The sequence below is a fragment of the Dasypus novemcinctus genome, chromosome 24 (assembly GCF_030445035.2).
Source record: "Dasypus novemcinctus isolate mDasNov1 chromosome 24, mDasNov1.1.hap2, whole genome shotgun sequence".
Lineage (NCBI taxonomy): Eukaryota > Metazoa > Chordata > Mammalia > Cingulata > Dasypodidae > Dasypus > Dasypus novemcinctus.
Window position 1 is genome coordinate 46,348,111 of NC_080696.1, and position 26,194 is coordinate 46,374,304.

General features: G+C 44.3%; 1 protein-coding gene across 2 annotated transcripts in view; it reads right to left on the reverse strand.

Moving 5' to 3' along the window:
- Positions 1-26,194, reverse strand: part of PTPRT (protein tyrosine phosphatase receptor type T) — a 1,175,887-nt gene that overhangs the window by 759,783 nt on the left and 389,910 nt on the right. For both annotated transcript variants that reach the window (XM_058287117.2, XM_071211722.1), the window contains exon 3: positions 2,809-3,080. In XM_058287117.2, the coding sequence (XP_058143100.2) occupies positions 2,809-3,080 (272 nt within the window). The remainder of the gene's footprint in view (positions 1-2,808; positions 3,081-26,194) is intronic.

Below are 26,194 nucleotides of genomic sequence, written 5' to 3' on the forward strand. Positions count from 1 at the left end.
AAGGTAAACCTTGGAAACTCCTCAGACCCTGACACAGAGTCTAAGAAATGCTTGAACTAGCTCCCATGAAGGCCCAATCATCTGCGGGTCCTGCCTCAGATCTCACTTTCCATGCCCTCCACCAGTAGGAGCACAAGGTGTGACCAAGCCCTCCAAGAAGTTGTACAGCAAAGTGGAGAAGAGACGACAGCTGTACTGGCTAAGCCCCTGGCCACATGGGATAATGAGCACTTGAAATGTGGCAGGGAGATGAGGAACTAGAGTTTTCATTTTATTTAATTTTAATTAATTTAAATTTAAGTACATACTATGAAATCTAAATACCCATCAAGTATTTCCAATGAAAATGTAGCATTTGAACTTGGATGGAATGTGAGTGTAAAATATATAATGGATAGTGAAGACTTATGGAAAAAAAGACTAAAAAATTTTATTAATAATTTTTATATTGACTAAATGGTGAAATGACACTATCTTGGATATGAGGGTAAGTAAAATACATTATTAAAATTAATTCCACTTATTTCTTTTCACTTTTTTTGAAGTGGCTAATGAAAAAATTTTAAATTATAGATGTGACTCACATTATACTGTTATTAGACAGTTAAATTATGGCTTAGACAGTGGAATCAAACAGAATAGGGTTCTGTTCCCCATTCTTCCCCCATGTGGAGCCTGGGCTATTGCTTGAGTGTGAGCCTCAGTTTCACCATCTTTAAAATAGGCATAGTAACACACCCTCAAAGGATTATTTGGAAGATTAAACAAATTATGTAAAATACTTCATACTGTGCCTGGAACATGGCAAACACTCACCTGGTGGGTATTAATATATTATCACGACTATCCTTACCATTCTCATCATCTCACCACTTTTTCTAAAAAGAATTTCAGGAAATGTACTACAAAGGACAAAGAAATCACAAGGCATGAGGATAAACTGGAAATATACATAACAAAAATCTAGGCTAAGTATTGAGGGCAATTGAGTATTAAATTCTGATTTCTAGCTACCAAGGCAGAAGAGAAATAAAGCTCAAATTGCCTCAATCATGTAACGTAACAAGTGATCCAGCAAGTCCGATGTATTCCTCGCACTGAAATCTGAAAGGACTGTGCCGTGGCTGCTGAACTGCAGGGATGTCCAAGGAGCTCCCAGCCATTAATCTTGCCAACCTCAGGTCCATCCTCAGGAGCACTCTAGAGAAGTTTCTCCAACACGCCTATCTGCCTATGTCACTGTCCTACTTAAAACTTTCAACAGTGGGAATGGTGATTCACTGTAAACAGGGGCAAGGGATCTCTATGGGGTGATAAAAATGTTCTAAAACTCGTTTATGGTGATGGTGGCACCGACAAAAAAAACAACTTTGTATTGTACAATTATAATAGATGAGCCCAATGTTGTGCAAATTGTACCTCAATAAAGCCATTTAAAGAAAAAAACAAAGCTGTCAACCATCCTGGGCTCTGAACCTCTAGTGTGCTTCTAAAAGCATGTCTGTGGACCGGGGCCATCTGTGCACTGCATGCCATCAATCCACAGTGAGATAAGTAGGGATAGTGCAAGAGGGCTCCAGGAGCATTTAAGCAACTCAGCAGTGATGTGACATTTCTGTTGTGGTTTATAAAAGAACTGGCCCCCAACAAACTGGGGAGCGGAGGGGAAGCCTGCTCCTTCACTATAGTTTTGGGTTGAATTGTGTCTCCCCAAGAAGTTATGTTGCGGTCCTAACCCCAGATTATTATGAATGTGAACTTATTGAGAATAGGGTCATCGCAGATGGAATTAGTTACCTTAAACCAGTAGGTCTGGTATCCTAATAAGAAGGGGAGAAGCCAGTAGACAGACACAGACATTGGCTACAGGAAGTCAGAGGCAGAGACTGGGAGGTGTGGAAATAAACCAGCGCACACCTGAAGGCCCCCGACTTTGGAAGAGGCAAGGAAAGATTCTTCCCTGCAGGTTTCAGGTTGAGACTGACCCTACCCACTCCTTGACTTGTAGCCCCAGAACTGGGAGACAATCAACTTCTGGTGTCTGAAGTTACTCACTTTGTGGCACTTTCTTACAGCAACCCTACCAAATGAATACAACCACAGAGAGATTGAGGAGCACTGCTCTAGATCAGAGAATAAATTCCAGTTCCTTAGCTTGGCATTCAAAGCCTCCCATGAGCTACTTTCACTCTTTGCAACTTAGTCTTAAACAGCTTAGAGTTTCCAGACTAAGCCATATTCTCTCTCTCTCTCTCTCCCAGCCCTTCATCTACACTGTCCCTGACAATCCAAATGGCTTTCCCTTCCTTTTCCAATAAATTCTTTTTCATCCTTCAAGACTCAGCCAAGCTATTATCTCCTCTTACAGGCCATCCTACTTGCCCCGCTATGCCTCCTGAAGGCAGAAGTAACTGTCGACTAGTCACTCATCTGTCTGAACCTCAATCTTTTCATCTATAAAATAGGAAGAGTAATAGAAACTCTCTCACTGGGTCGTTGTAAGCATCTAGTTTAGAAAAGGCTACAGTCTCTCCCTTTCCCCAGCATCCTGGAGAGCCCACATGCATCCCACTGTATTGTAATGTTTACATATGTGTGAGTCCCCTCCTCCAGCTGTGATCTCCAGGAGGCAGGGCTGTGTTGGACTGCCTCTGTGTTCCCGGGGCTTGGCTAAGTGGAAAAGCTCAGTATACACAAGTCAAAACAGCCAGTGGGTAAATGAAGTCCTTTTAAACCTAGGCAGAGCAAGAGGGGCATGGATTCATTATTGCTTTTTGTTTCTAAACAAACAATAGTAAAATACCATACCTGGTAGAAATGTGGCCAGAAGGTGCTGATGGCGAGCTCTGCCTTCACCCAGCCTTCAGTCACGACTCCAGACACGTTCCAGACAGGGTTCCCCTGGGGTCCACCATTCACCTTCACGTAGACATTCAAGGCCCCTGGACTGGACCTGTCTCGGCTGGAGAAGTAGTAATGGAAATCGATGCAGTGGGTGTCGTTCTCCTTCAGGGTCGGCAGCAGCAGGTGGGCCTTCTGGCCCGAGGCCCTCCCGGAGCTGTTCACCATCATGAAGGAGCCTGGAGACCCGCAAATGGGCAGGAAGCAGAGGCAAGAAGAGAGAAAGAAAATCCATCTGAAAATGAGTCGCGTCCACAAACATGGCAGCCAGGGGGGTGGCCAGAGAGCAATTCCCTCCAGGAGTGCCTGGTCCACACTGAGGAGGCCACAGCTCCTCTCTGAGGTTGAGTGTCCTCTTCTGTAACTGGGAATTAAAATATCCTACTCAACAAGGTGGCTTTAAGAATTAAAGCCGTGGGACAAGTATGAAGTTCTGTCCCATGGAGGCAGTCAACAAGCATTTGCAAAAGAAACTCTACATCCAATGCAAGAATCGAAAAACACAGCAGCTCCTGAGGGAGTATGGAATGAAAAAGCAGGGATTTAACTGCTTTTCATTTCACCTGTAGCAGTAAACTGCAACTGTAGTGAAATGAAGTGAAACGCAACCTTATTTGAACTTGGATGGGAAACCTCCCCAACACAGGAGGTGTCATTATTCCAACAAGTTCTGTCTGGCACCCTGCACTCAGTGCAGGCAGCCATACATGGAAAGGGGGTGTCCAAAAGTAGAGTTTATTCATGTAAGCAAGGAGGACTCTGAAAACATGTGCAAAACTATAGAGAGATGCTCAGCCTGGAGGGGAGAGTGATTAATGCTTGCTAGCACCTAAGGAGTACCAGTGTTCATGCTAGGAGCCTTATGTTTATATTACTCCATTTTATCCTAAGAATGACCCTTGGAGACAGACTTCATTTTATTTAATGATTGAGTGATTTGCCCTGGGTACCTCAGAGGGGAGGGATGAGATCAAGATTCTCACCAACCTCAAAGTTTATGCTATTCTTACTATTTGCAGAAAACATGACTATCCTCTCCAGGCGCTAAAAAGACTGTCTCATGGAAGGGAAATGTGCTTCTTTTGAGTTGCTGTGCCAGACTGAACAGGTATTCCCAGTTCTACAGCCCTCCCTGGATCCATGCCCTTTGCCACTGGCTTAGCAGTTCTTCCCAGTAGAGGCAGAGGGCATGCATTTTGATCTTGGACTCCACCGTGCAACCTGTTTTGGTCACCAGTATGCTATCAGACATGATTCAAGCAGAGACTCGAAATGTGCTTGTCGAGCTGGGCTTTCCCTCTTTGTACTTCTGCCACCTTTCATGAGAAGTACAAGCCTTAGGTAGCTGCTGCCCCTTTCAGTTTGGGATTTAGAGTAAAACACCTGGGGGAGGAGGGCTGAGCTCAATGGAAGTGCAGAACCAAGCCAGGCCACCCTCGCAGCTAGAAGTACAGCTGCCTGGCCAAGCCCAGCCTGGAGCCACCAAGCTGCAAGCAGGTGCAGACCTATGGGTGTGAGAATAGGACTTTGGCATGTGTAGGGGTTTTGCAACATGGGATTGACTGCCCAGAGACAATTCCCCATCACTGCAGGTGGCTAAACACAGCCTGAACAAATTGAGATGTCTAAGGAAATCTCACAATCCAATCAACATTGAGGGCTGAATTCTATGCCTTAGAGTCCTCTGATTCTATGGAATAAATTGCATCATAAAGCACAGTAAATAGACTCAGGTGATTCTTGGATGACTATTTCTGCCTGAAAAACCACTGTTGCTTTGAAGTCTTCTTATTCTAACCATGAAAACCTTCAATTCAGATTGAAACCTTATGACTAATTATCCTCATCCAAGGTGAGCCACTTCAAAAGCTATCAGTAGCCCCACTCTTTCACTCTAAAATGAAAATGTCTAACATCTGCCAGTTAATGAGTGCTAAGCAATCCATATCTTATTGGTCTTCTAGAGGGTGCCAATCAATCACACCCAGTTCCCTTCAAGTTCTGAACAGATTAAATATGGTAGGTTCAAAACCTCACTTACTGTTCACAAAGCTGTATTACAGAAAACAAACTTGGATGCGAAACCAAATTAGGCTCCCTGAGCCTCATCCTCTTCCTCCTCTTCTCAGCCAATATGCAGAGCAGTTGGATGACCATGGATACCCCTTGTCCACCCCCCTTGACACCCTCACCTTCACCCAGGCCCTGAGGGCCAAAGCTGTACTACTGGGGCTTTCATTTTGAGTCACTGGCTGGGCTAGTCTCAAAAAGGAGCCTACAAGAAGCAAGGACAGAGCCACCTTTACCTGTTAAAAAAGAAAACTTAGCTCAGAGCCAGCAGACTCTCAACACCCCACCAATCAGAAAATGTACCTCTTGGCATAGGAAGAAGCTTGGGAAGCAAGGTGTGCCTGGCTCTCTCCACTCTGAATCCTGTGCTGTCCTCATGGCCTTTTCACCTCCAGTACTGCTGCCAATTCATACCAGGCGTCTGTGTCCCTCAGTTGCTTATAATCCACAGCAAAGAGCATCTGGGAAGGTTGCCTTCCACCAGTGCATGTTCCCGTATCTTTTCATCCTAGCTCTGGTAGCAGGGCAGCCTCGCTAAGGGAGTGGCACTTATCCAACTCTGCCGGGCTTCACACCAACCATGTAAGAGCTGTCCACAGCTGCAAGTCTAGGGACATTTGTCATCTAGCTGCCCCCGTAACTGTTGACAGTGGATGCCACTACTTTTCTGAAGGCAGAGCTGGTTAAAATACTTGGCTCTCCATCAGCTCTCCATGCTGGAGAAAGTGGCAATTGATTAGCAAACCTAGTTCCTTTTCATTCTGGGCACGTCATTGTAGTACTTCCACCAGCCTCTCTTTATAGTTGGGTGGGGCCAGGCAACACAGTCTGGTGTGAGTGCGATATGTACACTTCTCGTCCTGGTCCATAGAAGCCTCTCTTCTGCCCCATGCCCCATTATCTTGCCTCTCAAAGGGTGGTCATTGGGCCAGCAGCCTCAGCATCATCCGAGAATTTGTAAGAAATGCAGAATCAGTCCCCCAGACCTCCTGGATCTGAATATGCATTTTATCAAGATCCCCAGGCAGTTTATTTATACATTAATGTGTAAGAATCTCACATCTTTTCTCTTTTCCCATCCACTAGCTGAGCACACAGAAACCCAAGGGCCTAGGGGAGGACAGAGACATAATAAAAGGAGTCTGGCTTCCAGTATGACCATGGGGTAGGCCACCTACCTACTAAGAACACCTTTTTGAAGTTTAAGTGAACATTGGGCATGAAACCATTGGGATTTTGAAGTTGAACTATTACCATCACTAGCAATATCATAATTATTTTTGCATGTCAGTAATAAAGGAACCCCTATTTCCTTCAAGCCCCTTAATTCAACAGGATCAGATGGGAAACAATAGCTACTGAATAAAATTGAAGATACTCTGAATGGAGGCATCTTTAAGAACAGGGTAGAAATAGAAAGAAGAAAACAAACAATGAATGGCCTCTGAGAATGAATCCTTGAGGAATAAAGAAGCAATTTGGACCCATTTGAACACTTTGTATCTTAGGTGGGTCAGAATTGGATTGTGTTAGGGTAATAAATCATGTTCTCCCTACCACCAACCTGATACCTGAGTATTGACTTCTGTAATGATATGTATTCTTCAGACTTTAGACTAGACGGAAAGGTTTCTGTTCTGGTGCAAGGCTCAGAGAGATAGACAAGATAATTAAAAATAAAATGGAAGAAGTGAAGTGCTGACTGCCCACCGTACCCCAACCAGCTTACCCCAAACGAGGGAAGAATGCACAGAAGTTTGCAGCAGAATCGAGACCTGCTCATGAACACCTTGGGGAGATTGAGGAAACAAGCAGTACTACATTGGGGACCCGTGGCAGAAAGTAGGAGAGTGACTTTCAGGGATGGGGTGGGGGCAAAAACTCAGCATCGACATCTGGCATGCTTGGCAGGAAGGAAGGGATACAGCATCATCGTGAAGGTCTCCTTCACCTGCAGCAGTGGGCTTCCACGAGATGTACAGAATGGGACAACATGAGTGACTGATCTTGTACTTGAGCACCCATTAGATGCCCAGGATTTCTCATCACAACTGGGGAGAGGCTCATGAGGGATAGGCAGAGGCTCTACAGTCAAGCACAGGTGGGAGTTTGGGGGCATAAGATTTAGATACTGAATTCATTTTCCCTTGCTGTCGCAACTAATTACCATAAAGTTATCGGCTTAATACAACATGCATTTATTGTCTTACAGTTTTGGAGGTCAGAAGTCTAAAATCAAGGTATTGGCAGGGCTGTGCTCTTTCTGGAACCTTCAGGGGAAAATTCATTCCCCTGCTTTTGCAGCTTCTAGAGGCCATCTGTATTCCTGGATTCATGGCCCCTCCATCTATCTTCTAAGTGCATCACTCCAACCTCTGGTGCCTTCATCACATTGCCTGTTACTGCCTTTGGCCCTATCTTTGGGCCCACCTGAATAATCCAGGATAATCTCCCCATCTCAAGATCCTCAACTTAATCACATCTGCAAAGCCCCTTTTACCATGTATGGTAGTATTGTCACAGGTTCTGGGATTAGGGTGTGGACCATTAGGAGTAGGGGGCTTGTACTCTGACCACCACAGACACATATGGTAACCTGCCCACATAGGTCCTCTCAAGCCAGAAAGGCCAGTGAAATATAAGGATGGCAGACCAACTCAGAAGCCAGTGGGCATACACTGCCCAAACTGCCAGGGCTCTTATATGACTGTGGAAGGCTCTTCACAGCCCCATATCCTGTTATCACCAGGGGACGATAGTGTAAAGAATAAAGCAAAATTGGGGGTCAGATCATTTGGCTCTCAGTTTGGCAAAAAAAAAAAAGGTAGGTGTAGACCTGCGGGGGGGGGGGGGGGGGGGGAACGACCTTTTAGCAGTGGGACCACATCACAGCCGCTGACCCAAGCATCATGGTTACATGTTGCTCCTCAGACATCACCAGCCAAGTGTGGCTGCTTTCGGGCCATCCTAGGTTGAGAAGACTAATGGTCTGGAGTAGAAACTTCCCCTGTGATTTAGTCACCTAATATCTGAACTCTCTTCTTCTATTTGGGGAACTCCCTGATTCATGAGGCAGAGCCCACCTTCCTCTCCTGAAACAGAAAAGGTCAGATGCCCCCTTCCCAGCCCTGCTCATAGCTGAGGCTCAGGTACATGGCCTAGGCTCCACCAAGCAGGGACACTCAACCCAATCTTTGAACTGAAAGTCAGTGATTTAATGAACCAGGCACTCAAGGAACTGAAGACTGTGAGAACTCCCTGCAGAGGGGGCAGCAATGGAGGAAGGTCCCACCAAGGTGCGAAGGAAGCAATCGCAGTGGATCTAGCAGCAAACCCAGCTTTCAGCCTCCTGTACTGAAAAGGACAGGCCTGGTGTAGAAAAACCCATATGTACAAGGACAGAGGAAGAAGGAATTCACTCAGCCAGGGTGGATAAGGATGTCTTTCAGGAGTTGGCGAAATTCAGCCGGAACTTGAAGAATGAACAGAAGCAAAACCTCCCCAGCCAGTGAGCATATAGTAAGTCCTGGCACAGAACTCTGAGCAGCTGTAGGAAGTCCAGCTCCTAGGGTCTCCCACTATCTGTGAAAGTCCCCAAGGCATGGCCCTCACTGCTACTTTATTGGTGCTAAGCCCCACAGCCTCACTGCCTCTTCAATGTATAGATCCCTGCGTATGGACCCTGTGATCATTCATGGTCTCCCACTGATTGGACAGATCCTTCTTAATGAGCAGGACAGTCTGCCCACTCTGGACATACACAGGAGCTCACTTGGGAACAAAAGAACTAATTTGGACCCAAAGTCAACAAGAGATGCTCTTCCTTATGAACGTGCATAGCTCTTTTTCTCCTCCTCCAACAGGGTACAGGTTCACCCAGCACCAATGCCCCCTTTAGTTCAGCTCTTACTGTCACTTGTCAACATCCTTCAGGGTGGATTTTCTCCTCCATCATTATCTTACACGTTTGGAAGTCAAAAGTCCTAAGTAGGTCTCATGGTCCTCAAATTGACAGGGCTGAAGTTCTTTCTGGAGACTCTGGAGGAGAATCCATTTTCTTGTCTTTTCCAACTTCTAGAGGCCACCTCCATCCCTTGGCTTGTGGCCCCTTCATCTGTTTTCAAAGCCAGCAGAACAGCACCTTCCAATCTCTCTCGCTTACTCTTCTGCCTCCCTCCTTTACTTATTAGAACCCTTGTGATTACACTGGGCCCAGCCAGATGGACCAGGGCAATCGCCTCATCAAAAGATCAGCTGATTAGCAAACTTAATTCCATCTTCAGGCTTAATTCTCCTTTGCCCTGTAACCTAACATATTCATGGGTTCTGGGGATTACGATGTGGACATCTCTGGGAGGCTATTATTCTGGCCATCACAGGGTAGTTGAGGGCTATAGGTGGGGAGGGGAAGAGTCTCCATATATAAGGTAGAGAGGTGGGGTTAGGATGTGGAGGACTCCAAAACCCCCAAACCCCCATGAAAGATGGGGGACTCTATTCTGTAAGAAGAGGGGTCTTTTGATAGTATGTCATGGGCAGTTTTGCATTTCAGAAGGATGTTGGACTGGACCCTGCAATGTGGGCTCCATCAGGCCCTTCCAGGTTGTAGGACACATCTGAATGTTTTCATGCTAACTCAACACAGGGCTCCATTTTTTTCTCTCCTAATGCCCCTTCACCAGGAATAAGTTTGGCCACATGAGATCAGGATGGATCAGTGGGTGCAAATAGATACTGGAAGGCATGGAGCTGAATGCCACACATTAGAGCTATCTGAGCCTTGCCCCTTTTCCACCCAGAACAAATTCCACAGAAGCGCACCTGCTGATAACTCGGGAGGGTCTTCCAAATGGAGGGAAGAGCATGTACAAAGGAACAGAAACAGGAAACCGAAGCATCCAGCAATGAAAGTCTAGATCTTAGGGGAGAGAGAGAGGGTTCCAGCCATCTACAGCCCCCTCTCCATCTAGCCCACATCACAGAGCTCTGGCTGCCTCATCCAGAGAAGAAGAAATCTGTATCTCTGGGTTGAGCACAGGCCTGCCGTTTTAGAGACGGTTCAGGAGCGGAAGCCGTGGCATACGCATACCATCAGCTCAGTGGGGCCCTCTTTGATCAACAGGTTGGCATAATTAATATCAGCCTGGGGCTGTCAGTTTCCTGGAGATCAAAAATGAGCCAGCCATTATGCCAAGATCAGTCAGAAACAAGAAAGAAGACTGTAAATACATTCTCCTCTCTTTTTTTTCTTTTTAAATCTGCTAACGTGATAAGGAACATAAAACAGCTTTAGTTTCCTCACAGTTATTATACATAGCACCGAAAACTGTGGAATTTAACCAGGAAGTACTCTCTGGCTGGCCATAAATTTTGCATTTTTTCCCCGGGTGCATAATGATGCCTTGATAAGCGCCCCATTATTGATGTGTCTGCAACACAGATCCCCGTTTTGGAGGCAAATCGCTTCTCTGTAGCAGATGGCGGCTATTGTGTTTACACATGAGCACCTCAGGATTGCATTTCCTCACGTCGGCAGTAAAAAGAAAGCCCTAATTGCGTTTTTAATAGCTTTGCACATTGTTCATTAAGATTACATGAATGTGCTCATGCGGCTGGCAGCTGAGGGCCCGGAGCGCCGGGAGCTCCGAGCGGCCCCTGCAGACAGGTGGCGTCGCCAGCTTCCAGCGCCAGGACCTACGGGAAGGAGACGGATGGCGGTGAGGCCCGAGTGCCACCAGCAGCCGAGGCAGCTGTGGTAGAGTGGAACGAGCCCTGGATTTGCAGTCAAGAAAATTGGATCTCAGTCCCACTCTTGTTGTTTCTTAGTTGTGTGACTTTGAGCAAGCCAATGAAAAGGCCCAGGACCTCAGTGTCTTCATTTATAAAATGGGATGATAAAACCTACACACCATAGTGATCTGTCTGTTTTCAGTGAAGAGTAAATGAAAAAACAATACTCGACTCAATAAACAATAATTTTATAAATAAATTGGCCGAGCTGTGGCTTGTAGCTGCCATATTGGACAATGCAGCTAGAGAATGTCTCCATCATTGCAGAAAGTTCTACCAGATAAGCACTGTCTAGAAGTTGTGCCTTGTTCATCAAAGCATAATTACCTCCAGGTGAGACCCAGGAGCTCCACTAATCCAAACTTACAAACTCCTGTGAGGGGAAGTGAGTGACCTACAAGAAGATACAGACTCAGGTTTCCTGACTCCTGTTTCAGTTTCCACTATGGATGCCTGAGTTGTACAGCCACAAGAGTGGTCCCCAGAGAATTATTTAGGAGGGAAAAATCCTATGCTGTCTCCAGGAGACAGAAGGGCCTTAGGTGTTACAAATGCCAGATGCCTTTCCGGAAAGCACACACACATAGAGGCATCTCACAGCCTCAGCTTTGAAATACATTTTGAGCCCCTGGCGTTGCTGGGCTGGGCTAATGCAGGATGCTTCTGATAGGCCCTGGGATGGACTGGCCTGTGTTGGAAACCTAGCTACACCTCTTCTCTCTGGACAACCTCGACCAATCCCTGAAATTCTCTGAACTTCAGTGTGTTTTTATTCAAAACAGCCAATAAATCCCATCTCCCATGATGGTCTTGAGGATTAAATGAAGTACTATCTATAAAGTGACTAGAAGAGGACCACGGCATGTAGGTCCTCAAAAACAGTGTGTCAGTATTTCACATACCCTCTGAGTTTTCAGTATGGTGGGGCCACTTGAATAGACTAATGAGGAAAATAGCAAGGAACCCACTGAGGAATGAATAAAAGTTGCTGCCCATCCCTACCCCTTACACCTGATCAGTAATCACGTTCTGGGGAAGCTTCTGTTTCATCAGATTAGCTGCTTCCTCTCCTCCCCATGGCTGTCGTTCCGATCCTTGCCATTTGTTTCATGGACTTTGGCAGCAGCTTCCTAACCACTCTAGTCCGGATTCTTTCACCACCCAATCCCACATCAAGCGGCACCATCTTTCTGAGGTGCAAAGTTGACCATGATGTGGCTTCCAGGGACTCCCCATTTCCTAGAAAATAAAGTCCACCGTCATTCATGGGGATAGTGTGAATTCTCCACACCTTGGCCCCCACCTCCCTGCCTTATATTTGGAGACTCTTCCCCTCACAGCCCTTATCCATGCTATCATAGGCAAAATAGCCTCCCAAAGATGCCCAAATCCTAATCCCCAGAACTTGTGAATATGTTAGGTTACATAACAAAGGAGAAGTAAGTAAGGTTGCTAATCAGCTGACCTTGAGTCTCTAGAAGCTGGGAAGAAGGGAGAGAGGGAGGGAGGGAGGCAGACATTATCCTGTTAGAGTCTCCAGAAAGGAGCACAGCCCTGCCAACATCTTGCTTTGTGGACTTCTGACGTCCAGAATGTAACATAATAAATTTGGGGCTGTTTTAAGCCACCAAATTTGTAATAATTTCCTAATCCTAATACACACCCAAACGTTCTATGCACTTCCCTGCCTTTGGGTTTTTGCTCAGGTGTTTCCCTTCCTGAAATCCACACCGATGACTCCAGCCACGTCCTTCATTAGATAACTTCACACTAACATGCCACTAACTATGGCTTTCACCAATGCCCAGAACACAGGTATCCCTGCATCACTGTTCCTTTATCTCTCTGTATCTACTCCTATCATGGCTATTTTGCACAAGGCCTAATTTAAAAGACAATAATGATTCAATTTTAGCTGCCTGATAGCAATAAAGGGGCAAGGAACACAAAACTGCCAAAAGACACAATGTACCATTAGGAAAATATATGTGGAAGAGAAACACATAGTGTTACCAGCATTACTATGAAAAATAATCATAATTAAGCCAATCATAAAAGTGACAATAAACCAATAGCCATAGTAATAAACATGTCTTTCAACATTATCCATATTATCTATGAAATCAATCTAATTATCATGTGGTGAAAAAAAGAGAAAATTTGCTTCTTGTCTAATATACCAGAAAATCTGGGGAGGGTTAATTACAGCTTAATGGATGCATACATCTATTTCTTAAAAATACATCCAGAAATTTCAAGGAATTGAACATTGTGAACATTGTATCAGTTTGTGTGAATAAATAAAAACTATTTTTGTAATCTTCCATTCAGACCTATAAGTTGGGAGTTAAGCACTTCATATGTACATTGGTCAAAGAGATTTTCCAAGAAACAGCTATCTGATAATCCACATAGGTATGGACAAAGTAGCTTAAAAATGGAATTAAACCCAGTGAGAGGATTTGAAGGAACTGCTAGAAGGAGCGCTATGCTAGGCCATGCTCAGGACAGCCAGGCAGGAGGTTCAGGTACACGTCTTTCCCCCAAAGGCCAGGAGCCTGAGACCCCTCCATCCCTCCCCGCTTCCTGAGGAAAAGATTAAAAGAAATGAGGAGGAGAGGGAGAAAAGAGAGAAGAGAAGTAAGAGGGAGAGAAGGGGCAGGAAGAAGGAAGTAAGAAAAGAAGGAAAAAGTAGAAGCCTACAAGGAAAAGAAGTGGATGAGGAGAGGAAGGGAGGAAGGGAGAGGAGCAGAGGAAGGGAAAGAGGGAAAAAGAGAGGTGGTGAAGCAAGAGAAATGAAGTACAGGCAAGGAAAAGGACACAGAGCAGGAAGGAGAGAAGAGAAGAAAATTTGTGGAGACCAAGAAAGTAGAATAAAATCCAACCCACACACAAGACTTTAAGAACCTCTCAGATCCACCCTCACTCCAAAACCCAAAACACCCTATACCCAACATTGTCTTTTTGGTCCTTGCAATAATCTTCCCATGAACACAGACCTGGTCAACACTGCAGGAACACCAGGGACCTATGCTCTCCCACTTTGTAACTTCATAACTTGCCTCCCTGGACATCTCAGCATAACATCTCAGGATCCCAAGAATATTAGTCAGCCAAAGGGGTGCTGATGCAAAGTACCAGAACCCTGTTGGCTTTTATAAAGGGTATTTATTTAGGTCACAAGCCCCTAAAGAGTCCAACTCAAGGTACCATAAGAGTAATTTCTCACCCAAAGTCTGTTGCCACATGTTGAAGCACGATGGCAGACAACACCTGCAAGGGTTCAGGCTTCTTTCTTGCTTATAAGGCTCTGTGGTCCCAGCTTCTTCCCATCTCAGCTCTAGGCTGGCATAGGGCTCATCTCTCTTCCTGGGGCTCATCTCTTTCTGGTTTAGCTGCTCTGTTCTCTTCGCAAGGTAAACCATCAGGCTCATCCTTCTTTCCAGGTCACAGGATCCTCTGGGTGTCTTTTCTGTGTCTAATGAGCTCTCTCTCTTACTCTGCTGTGTATTTTCTGTGTGAATGCCTGCTCAACAAGGGGGCGGGAACCCAACTGTGCACACTCTAATGATATGATCAAATCAAAACCCTGATCTTAACAAAATGTAACCAAAGGCATCTCAGCTGAATCTGATAAATCAAAGGGTACCGTACCCAGAGGAAAAGTCCAGTTTACAAACGTAATCAATATCTCTTTTTTGGAATTCATAAATAATATCAAACTGCCACATCAGGAAAGGAAACATCAATGGTATTGTAGGAAAAACTATGGAACCCAAAACATGACAAAATGAGAGCTTGGCTACACGAATTGTGAAACCTAAGGCCTTGTCCAATTTGCTCTGTGATGTTGGAAGCATCACATGATTTTTTTGTCAAGGTCCAGACAGAATCAAAGGGCAGAGAGAAGGCCACTCCCACTCCTGACCCTTGCTCTGCACCCTTTCTAGTCACATGGTACCTCTAAGGTCCTTCCACCTATAGAAACCAATGAATACAAGACTTTATGGGTCCACAACTAATTAGTGGTGAGTTCAGAGCCAGGACTGGCTTGGATTTTCTATCTAGGCTCCTTCTGGAGAGGGGGTAGAAGGGGACTTTTCCCTTCATTAGATCTTGTTCCTGGAATAATACACTATTTTTGTATACTTCCAAGAATTCTTGTCCCTGCCTTGTCAAGCGTGCTCTCGACAATACTAACAGCAGCAAACTTATACTGTCACATTTCACTTATATTAGTCCATTTAATGCCATAAATCCTGTGAGCCAGGCACTTGAACTGGGTTGAATAGTGTCTCCTAAGGATTCACGTCCACCCAGAAGCTCAGAACGTGACTTTATTTGGGAAAAGGGTCTTTGTATAAGTAACCAGTGAAGATGAGGTCATATTGAATGAGGGTGTGCCTTAAATCAAGGACTGGAGGGAAAACAGAGACTCAGACAAACACCAGGAAGAAGGCTGGAGATGAAGACAGAGATTGGAGTGATGCAGTTGCAAGTCCCGGAATGCCAAGGATTACCAGGAACCCCCAGAAGCTGAAGAGGCAAGGAAGGCTCCTCTACTAGAACCTTCAGAGAGCATGCCACACTGCCGACACCCTGATTTCAGACTTCTGGCCTCCAGAACTGTGAGAGAATAGATTCCCATTGTTTTAAACCACCCAGAAATGTGGGACTTATGGCAGTCCTAGGAAACTATTATCATCTTCTTCTGACAAATGAGAAAACAGAGGCACAGAGAGGCTAATTAACTTTCCCAAGGCCAAACAGCTAGTGGCAGGGCCAGGATTCAAACACATGCAATTCCAATCATTATTTAGCGCTTAGGCTCCACCCCATGAGGGCTTGCTGAATTTGGTATTGGACAGTGATCATAAACTCCCTGGGTTTAACTGGCCTTGTCCTGGGGGAACTAGGGCAGATGGAGAGAGAGGCAAAGAGTGGGAAGAAGGAACAAAAGTGAAATCAATTGTCAAGCCACTGCCATCTTAAGAGTAAAGAGAACAACAAGGGAGTGGGTGTAGCTCAGTGGTTGAGCATCTGCTTCACATGTACAAGGTCCCAGGTTCAATTCCTGGTATTTCCTAAAAAGAAAAGTAATAATAAAACTGCAGTCTCAATTTTTAAAAAAGAGTAAAGAGAACAACAGGGCTGCTGGGAACAATATCAGACCCCAAATTGTTCTTGACATTCATTGGGCTGAGTTCTTTGCTTCTGCAACTTTAAATTGAAATGACATGGAACTAAAGTATATTTTTTTAAATCTCCAAACTCTTCACACATCCGTTGGCATGATAATATTTTGATTAGTTACATTTATGCTCCAATTACACTCACAGAATGTTCAACTGTGTCTTATATATAGCATGTTTGCCATGCTTCATAGAAAATACTGGATTATTACCTCGTATATTTGCAATGGGAAAAGCCACAAAAGGAAAGTGGGGAAAAAAAGGAAAATGAAGAGATGACTAAGCCAGTTAAAATAGTGCTGTCTTGCCTTCACATTACTAAATTGGGTCATTGCTATTATTTCCCAAGCTTCAAAATACCAGACCTTGGAAAAATGTAAAGTAATAATGTGTACCTTTCCCCTCACCTGATGCTTTTATCTCCCCAGCAACTGGCTCTGAAAACAACCTGACCATGCAGCCAGTTAGTGGCAAGGTCAACGAGAAAGGTTTGTCTATTTGTGCTTTTTTCCTGGGAAGAGTGTCCATCTATTTCTCAAAGAACTCCAAAACCCTGTGCAGTAAATAAATAAATAAATAAATAAAATCTAAACTGAGACCTAAAGACAGCAGGAAAAGCGAGAAGGCAAAGAATGTTCCCCACAGAGGAAAGAGCCTATTTCATGTCCAAGAATCAGGACAGGAAGAGGAGCCAGAAGTACTTGGGGATACACAGCAAGTGCTTTAGAGACCATCTCCTCAACTTCCCACCTCTCATTTTGTAGGCGAGGAATTTGATATTTCAAGAGGTGCAGTAACTTGCCCAAAGTCATACAGCCACAAGGTGGTTGTACGAGGATTCAAATCAGGTGTGTCACAGCCATGCCCTGCAAAAGCAACCATTCCCACACTGTAACACGCATCAGAATCAAATGGAAAACTTGTTAAAAGTTTCCTGGGTCCCAATCCCCCATAGTTTGGGGTGTGGTTCAAGAATTTGCATGTCTAACAAGTCTCCAAGTAAGACTAATACTGCTGGTCCAGGGACCACACTTTGCAAATCACCAGACTAGCTGGCCTCCAGTTGCCCAACCCTGATTGGCCAAGGGTTCATTGTCTTGGGCCAATCAACAAGCCGAGAGGTGTTAACCTGCTGGGAGAGGCTCCCTTTGACCCTGGCCATGCCATGCCCATGTCTCTCAAGGGTAGGACGTTTCTAGCCATAGACCCTCAGATGTGAAGGCTACCTACTGCCCAACCCCAGTAAGTCCCGTCTTGTGGCATGAGCGGTCCCCCTTCCATCATTGCCCATCACCAAGAATATCACTAAACACTTATTGACTTACCCAAATGTATTAGGGTTTACATAGAAAATAGCACAATAATTATTCCTCCTCTTTTACCATCCTCTAAGGAGTGACAAGAATTTGACAGCTGTTATCCAATTACTACTGACAGCTTTTTTTTTAACATAAAGGTAGTTCTTTCATCTAAGATGGAAAAACCATTTCTTTTTATGAGGTGAGATTGAGGGCAAAAAGGAGACAAATAACTTGACCAACATCCCTAAGGTCTTTTCTCACCTTCTTTCTCTCATTGGGTCAGTGGAATCATTCAGGATATGAGCATGGGCTATGGAGTCCAACTGCCAGATCTAACCCCAGCTCTGTCAGCTGCAGGCTGTGTAACCTTGAGCAAGTTACTTAACCTCTCTGAGCCTCGGTTTCTTCATCTGTAAAATGGGGGTGATGAAGATAATAGGTGCATCTTAGATTTGTTGTGAAAATCAAATGTGATCATATATGTTAAATCCTTAGATCCTTCCATATGCAAGGTTTATGTAAGTCTTAGCTAAAGCAGCATCCCTTCTATATTAGAGAATGAGACCCTACAAACCAGCAGGGGAAGGCAGATCCCCATCTCACAGTCCATTCAGTCAGTAGTTCCAGGAGGCACCAGGAAGCCATGGTTTCCACAGATGATCCCGAGGAGCACAGTGGTTCTCAAAGCATGGTCCCTGAACCAGCCCCATCAGCATAACCTGGGAATATATTAGAAAGTATATTCTCAGGCCCCACCCTGACCTATTGAACCAGAAATTCTGAAGGTGAGGCCCAGCAAGCTGTGCTTTAAGTGGTGAGAGTGATGCCTGTTCAAGTTTAAGGTTTACCTTCTTTGCAAACAGGCTCCCTGAGCCTCAGCCTATGTAGATGGACCAAGACAACTCAGGGCACTCATGCCAGCTGCTGCCCACTGAATGTTCCTACTTTTCCCATAAAGAGACAGGGCACCTGGGTTCACAATAAATGCAACAAATGGCAGAGCTGGGCATTCGACCTAGGGTGTTCGGGCTCCAGAGCCTGCTCTCCACCACTGCCATACACTGCTTTGCCCAAACCTGCCTTCCCATTCCCACTCCCCAGGTAGGACTCTGAGTGAAAGCAGCTGCCTTTGCCTATCAGAGCAGGAAGAAAAGGATACTTGGAGAGAAAGTGACAATTCACATAAATAGACACGAAGAGTTTTCCAGTCCCATTTGCCTCCTTAAAGCCACGAGGGTGTCTCCATGGCTATCACCTGGGGCCTCTTGATAGCAAACCCCAGAACCCGTTACCATCCTTCATGGCCTTCATCCTGAGCACCCCACTCTTCCCTTCTCATCCTCTCTGCTCACCCTACCCCTAGTCCTCTCAGCTGCAGAGCTGATGTTCTATTTCAGTCTTGCCTTTTTCCCAATACCTCTCTGTAACAGTTTGATATAATTGATGAATTCCAAAAAGAAATATTGGATTATGCGTGTAATCTGATCTGTACCTGGGCATGACTAAGTGATGATTAGGGTGTGCAGTCCCCACCCAGTCCCTACCCCTTGGTGGGTAGGGACTTGCAGATAAAGGCATGGCAAAGGACAGAATTGGAGCTTTTGATATGGGGATTTCTGATGTTTAGTGTTTGATACTGAAGACCTGGGAAGTCAGCACCCAGAGGAAAAAGAAGCCAGCACCAGGAAGGAAGGAAGGAACCTTGAACCCAGAGAAAAGCAAGCCCCAGGAACATAGGAACCCAGGTTGCCTGAAACCTCGCAGACATCGGCAGCCATCTTGCTCCAAATAGACGTTGGTGAGGGAAGTAACTTATGCTTTATGGCCTGGTATCTGTAAGCTCCTACCCCAAATAAACACCCTTTATAAAAACCAACCAGATTCTGATATTTTGCATCAGTGCCCCTTTGGCTGACTAGTACACCCTACCTTGTCCACCTCCCTGGTCTCACCTTTTTCACCCAAATTCACTTTGGACTTTACTCCTTGACCACAATGACAACACTCCCTCTGGCTACCCTTCCCCTACCCCATCCTGCCCAATGGACTCCACACTTTAGACCAAAGCTAATGACCCTGTCAGTTCCACCCCAGCTCCCAGAGTGGGATCTAGACAGAGGGAACAACAAGGCAAGATAAGATGAAACAAGGAGGTAAAGAGAAAGCTCTAGGAGTAAAAGCTGTCAAGTAGGCCAAGGGCTTCCTGGGAGGCTACTGAGCTTACTACCCAAAGATGTATTTGAGGCAGCCACATAGGAGGATTTCTGCAGAGATGACCGAGCACCAAATCTGAGGGGGATGTGATGGAGAATTAACTGTCCATTTCTCATTATAAAGCCCTGCATCGGAAAAAAACAAAAGTAGAAAGGAGGGCAAATAATTACCCACTACAGGGAAACCGACTTTGGCCCAGTGGTTAGGGCGTCGGTCTACCACATGGGAGGTCCGCGGTTCAAGCCCCGGGCCTCCTTGACCCGTGTGGAGCTGGCCCATGCGCAGTGCTGATGTGCGCAAGGAGTGCCGTGCTACACAGGGGTGTCCCCCGCGTAGGTGAGCCCCACGCGCAAGGAGTGCACCCATAAGGAGAGCCGCCCAGCGCGAAGGAGGGAGCAGCCTGCCGAGGAATGGCGCCGCCCACACTTCCCGTGCCGCTGACGACAACAGAAGCGGACAAAGAAACAAGACGCAGCAAAAAGACACAGAAAACAGACAACTGGGGGAGGGGAGGGGAATTAAATAAATGAAAATAAATCTTAAAAAAAAAAAAAAAAAAAATTACCCACTACAGAGAGACAACCACATGAACATGTTGAGTAGTTCCTTATAGTCACACTTCCTGGCATAGGTTTCTGGAATTTAATTGGGCTTGTGTTTGAGGTTGGTAAATTTTTCCTGGAGGAGAAGCTTAATGAGAGGCTATCATTGATGGTGGACTGAAGCTGTACCCAGCTGCCACTGGGAAAGGAGTGGCCATGACTTCTTCAGAGCTTCCTGCTCATGGATGTAGCCAGTTTATTCCATAACAAGGATATTTTGAGCACCTGTTATGTGTCAGGCCCACATCTAAGCCCTGGGAATACAGCTGTGAACAAAACAGTCAGGACCCTTAATCAGAGACAGTTTGATGAGATGAAAATTCTCCTCAAGGGCTTTGGAACACCTTGAATGGGGCTCCTGTAGATGCCCCCGGGGATGCTTGCTGGCCTTTTTATCCCATGATTTCCCCATTTTGAGTTCTTGATTTTTAATGCATCTTTCATAGACTGAAGTACCTTTACAGTGATTATTTCCTCAGGAAGGATCTATGAATGGTATATTTTCTGAGCTCATGTATTTTTGATACTCCCTCACTTTTATAGTACAGATTATGTGGCTGTGACTACATTTCTTAAGTTTCAATCTTTTCCTTCTAAATACCACAGATAAATGCTTTTCAAACTTTGCTAACAGAGTAAGGAGACTGGGCTAGTCCCTGGTCTATCAGATCCTCTTCCTGGATATACAGTTGGGAATCAGGCAGACAGAAATATCTTCTACCCAGTTCCCAGTACACAGAAGATACATCTCTCTTATGTGTTGATACTTGGGATCATAGCACAGCCATTAAGATGCAGGCTGCCTGCAGTTGAATCCCTGCTCTGCTATTTCCTAAAGTGCATCCTTAGGCAAATTCCTTTACTTCTCTGTCTTGGTTTCCCAATCGGTAAAATGGGGATAATAAAAATACCTCTTCATAGGATCATCATGATGATTGAGTTAATATATGTTAATGCTCATAAAAGAGGTTGGAAAATGTTTCCATAAAGGCCCAGATAGCAAATATTTTAGGCTTTCTAGGCCATAAGGTCCCTGCTGCAACTACTCAGTTCTGCTGTTCGAGCATGATGGGTGAGAGTGTTTCAATAAAGCTGTAAAAAGTCAGGCTGCAGAGATGCCCCATGGGCAGTAGTTTGCCAACCACTGACTTAAAACAGTATCCAGCAAATACTAAACTCTCAATAAATGTTGTTCTTATTAGTATTACCACTTATTATTGTTATTACTAACTACAATTAGTTCAGAAGGAGGGTGGTTGGATCTTCTTCGATGCTGCCTGTCTGGTTCTCTGACACTATGAACAGATGGTGTAGATGAAAAACCACCATCCACAGAAGTATTGCTACCAGCCCACCTCTAGCACTCTACTTGTGAAAACTACACCTTCCAAGATGCAATGTGCTGCCACAATTTCCCTGCTAATTTTTGTCTTGTTGTATTTGTGAGCCTCAGTCTGAAGTAAGATGTAAAAAGAAAGGGTGGGAAGAAAACAATAGAACTTTGAGTACTTCAGAAAGTCAGGTTCTTGTGGTAAAGAGATGCCTGCCTTATTCTCCACTGGTGTGGAGCTTAGTCTTCTAGACTAGCAGGGCAGAAAATTGGGGAAGGAAAGTGGTGCCTCACTTTTGTTGGACGCGCAGGATAGCTGGATGATTTAATGATTTTCTTGACCATTCCAATTAAGCTTAGAATTGAGGGGCGTTTCTCCCATGTTCTACCAAGGATTGCCTGTCTTACTTTTCAGTGTTGCCATGGCTTTTCAACACTTTTCAGTGTTGCCATGGCTTCTTGCCTTTATTGCTGTCTCATGGGAGTTGTTAGGGGAAGCTGGAAGAGGCTGGGGTTCTCAAAGTATCCCCAGACTCTGAGCATCTAGCTTAGAGTTCCTGAGCCCTTTGGTTTCCATGTTGCTCACCTAGCTCACTCCAAACACATGGATCCAATTCTTTATCAAATGGTAAGGATTTTCTGACTTTTCCTCCACCACCTATACCAGGTGATTTTGTGATCTATGCCCTGTTTTACCCCTGCCTTGACCAAAGATGACAGATTAGGACCCAAAGCCCAAAGCCCAGATGACAGATCTGAGCCAAACTTCTCAACTTAAACAGACACTCCTTTTTGCTTATTTGGCCTAAATTTCATCCATACCCTTATATTCCTTCATTCATTTCTCCATTTATTCATGTACTTACTCACTCATATATTCCTCAAATGCTCACTGAAGAAATATTATGTACATGGTACTGGGGATACAGAGATAAATACTTTCTTTCCTTGTGGACTCAGTTTAAGTGGGCATGGTGGACATCACATTGCACACCCCATGACCCCCTTTAAGGAAGGTCTTTATGCCCCAGAAGCTGGGAGTATTCAACACACAGCCACTCAGGGACCTCAGCTGCAGAGAGTGGCCTCACCCAAGCCAAACCCTTCCTAGGGTTGGCATACATCCAATGACAGATAGAAGCAGAGGTATAAATCCTCAGCCATTCCCCATAGATGGATTCTGATGGGCCAAGGTAGCATCACAGCTCCCCTTGGGGCTAGCCAAGACTGTCACCAGGACTGCGTCACAGCTCAATTTCTCCCTCTGCCCACTCCTCATTGTGACCATCCCTTCCACAGGCATTCGTTCCAAGGGCAATCCTTAATAAACATCCTGCACTCTGATCTCCACCTCTGATTCTGCCTCAGAGAATCTATCTGCAAAAATGGGCCTGGGGGCACAAAAGGGAAACAAATCACTCTGTCTGGGAGGCTTGCAGGTGATATCTGAGTTAGTTCTTAAAAGACATGTAGAAATCATTTCAGGCAGAGAGAATGGAATGAAGAGAGGCCTGATGGATGAAGGCACAGGAGAATTTCAAAATCGTTAACATCCTTGTATATGGGGAAGTGGGGGTCATAATTGAGGAGGAAGCCATGTTCTTGATAGTCATGCTAAAGACTTGACCATAGCTCCGTGTCATCTGGGAGTCAGTAGATGTTTTTAAGAAGCATTGAGACTCAATAAAATACCCATTTCACAAAGACTATTGTCTCTTACAGGGCTCAGTCAGAAAAACAGGATCCACTCTGGATATTTTAAGTAGTAAGAATTTTAATGCATAGACTTGAGCCCTCATACAACCTGAGGAAATGACAGTCAGGAAGATCCTCTTCAGGAAATCCCTAAGTATGGAGATCACAGGAAAAGTATTGTCTACAGTCTCTAGCTGCTTACAGTCCCTAAGTGGTTGATTACAAGGCAGATGCTCAACAAACACAGGCAAAACCCCATTCCTGCTATCTGTCAACACCCCTATACTTGCCTTCAGTTGCTGGAGACTAGTGGTTTTTCCAGCTCTTCTGTTTCCTGATCTCTCCATTGGTCGAGTCAAACAATCCTGAAGGCTAAGGAGTCTGGGAAATGTAGTTTCTAGACTTGATGCCCCCGTGGTATAGGAGAGAATTTAGGGGGCTGTGTATCATCAAGTAATATCTAGGGACCAAGGTGTGGGATAAATTAGAGAAGTGGCTACAAGCAAGGAGATAGGGGGCTAAGGCAAGTGCCAACATCACTGCCCAATTATATGCCCTGCTCATAGGACCTTCAACCACCCAGAGGCTGAATAGGAAAAGTGAGTAGGACGTGGAGGACGGGTGCCAGGGCTACCTGAGCAGTGTGTGAGGGACAGCCCTTTCCTGCCAGGTTTGACCACATGGAGAGTCTGGCCCTTGAACAGGGTGACTGCCTCATGCTCACTGCCTCTGGATGAGAAGACCACTAAGATGGAGCCAGAGAAGACCAATCTTGAGGTCAGAAACCCTGCTTTAGAATCCTTTCCCACCTTCTTCCTAGCTGGAGGACCCTATGCATATCACTTTCCCTCACTCTAAGACTCAGTCTCTGTACCTCTAAAATAGGACGGATAAGGAGAAGACCTGCATCAACATTGAGATGACTGGATAAGATAAAGCAAGTAAAAGCACTTGGCACAATGACGGGGCAGAGAAAGTAAGAATTACTTAATTTTTAATTAGTTATTTAGATTTCAGTATTTACATTTAATTGGGACCCCACTCCAAAGCCTATAGATGGGTCTCCTGGGACTGGGTAGGATGCAGAGATTGAATTTAGGTCATGCAGGTTGACCCGAAGGGCCAGCTCATATTCAGGATTGCACTGGATTGCCTCAAAAGTATTTTCCAGTTCTAAACCCTGTGATCATGTGAAACAGCATCTGTTGCCTGCAGTCCCTCATCTGTTAAATGTGCAGGTTGGATGGAATGATTTCTGAGATTCCTTCCAGCTCTCACAACCTATGGTTTTAGGATTTCTATAAAAATGTGGGCATTAGATTCATGGCAAATAACTAATCTGACAACTGAAACAACAAACACCCACACATACACACCTCGCCACAACCAAAGAGAAAATCCGATTCAATGTGGATCACATCTACCTCCTGTGGCTTTTCAGTGTTGCTCCCTGCTTCTGCTCACCCTGCTTAGCCAGTCTCATAACTCCCTGTCTTCCCTTCCAGTTCCAAGCCTGAATCACAGCTCCACCACCTTCTGTCTATGTAATTTAGGACAAACCCCTCTATTCTGCACCACATTTTTTTTCCTTTATACTTGTTAAACCTAAAAAGTTAAAATGTCAGAAAATATAGAAAGCTATAAAGAAGAAAATAATTAACTTTCATAGCTCCATCATCCAGGACTAACCCTTGTTAATTTGACTTATATTTGCTTTACCTCTTTATTTTTAAAGAAAGACTACTTTATCGTTATTGTGAAAAAATATGTATTCATTTTGAAGCATTCAAGAAATGAAAACAATACAAAGTTTCAAGTTCAAAAAGTTCAAGTATTTACCACCCAGAAGGAGCCATCATTAATATATGAAAAATCATTTTAAACATCATCTTATGATATATAGAGAGACAAAAGGATGTATACAAGAATAGATAATGGATGGTTGGATGGAAAGAAAAATAGGCAGAAATAAATAAGGAGATAAAAGGTCACAGGCTATTTTTAAGCTTTACTTGCTATATATAACTCATATTTAATGGATGAAAAAGGAAACTAAAACAAAATTTAAGGAAATCTAGACCTTCAAGTTATCTCTTCACCAAAAGAGATATTTACCGAATGATCACTCTGATATTAAGAATACACTGTAAAGAAAATATGAAGAGCTCAGAGAAATTATCTTGTTTTTAACCATTTATTTTAATTTTAGACACTACTAAATGAATCCATGCTGTGAAAGATGACATTGGTTCTCTCACACTTCCTCTCAATTTCTTCTCTCCCCATTTCCCGTTTCTCAGTTTTAATTGTTGATGGCTGCTGTTATACTGCCCAAGTTCACTCCTGATCTATAATTGTAATTGCCAGTATTCTTGATTGCTAGTTCTATATTTATATAGATTCACTGCTTATCATCAGTTTTTATACCATGAATTCTACATTCATGAATCCTTTATTTTTATTCACTCTTTTGGCTGTATTTGTAATTAAGTATTTTTTCAAGATCTTGTCAACGTAATATTGCCTGAATACATTTATATTTGAGGATTATTGCTTGTTGGCTTTATAGTCTATATTACTGGGTCATGCTTTCTTTCCCTCAAATCTACTAAGTATTGTTCCATTGTCTTCAGACACTGAATGTTGTTGCAAGAAAGTTTGAGGTCAGCCTGATGTAGTTTCTTGTGGAGGATATTCTTAAGTCTAGAAAACTGGGTAATTCTTTCATTATCCTTAGGTTTAATTAGGATATGTCCTGGAGTTCAGTATTCTGTGCCAAGTTTTCCAGGAACACATTCTCTTTTGATCTACAAATTCGGTTATTTATTCAATACAGGATTTTTTTTCTTTTCAGAGGCAGAATAGCATAATTCTACTATTTTGAATCCCAGATCTGCTAGATATACTAGCTGTGTGACCTTGGGAAAGTTGTTTAACTATGTTCAAACTTCCTCATTTATTCATTGGGGATACTAATAGACGTAACCTCATACTATTGTTATAAAAAATTAATACATGTAAACTTCTCAAAAGTATCTCACATTGTCAACACAAAAGGATTTGTTCTTAATGTTATGCTTTATTAAATAATGGTATATT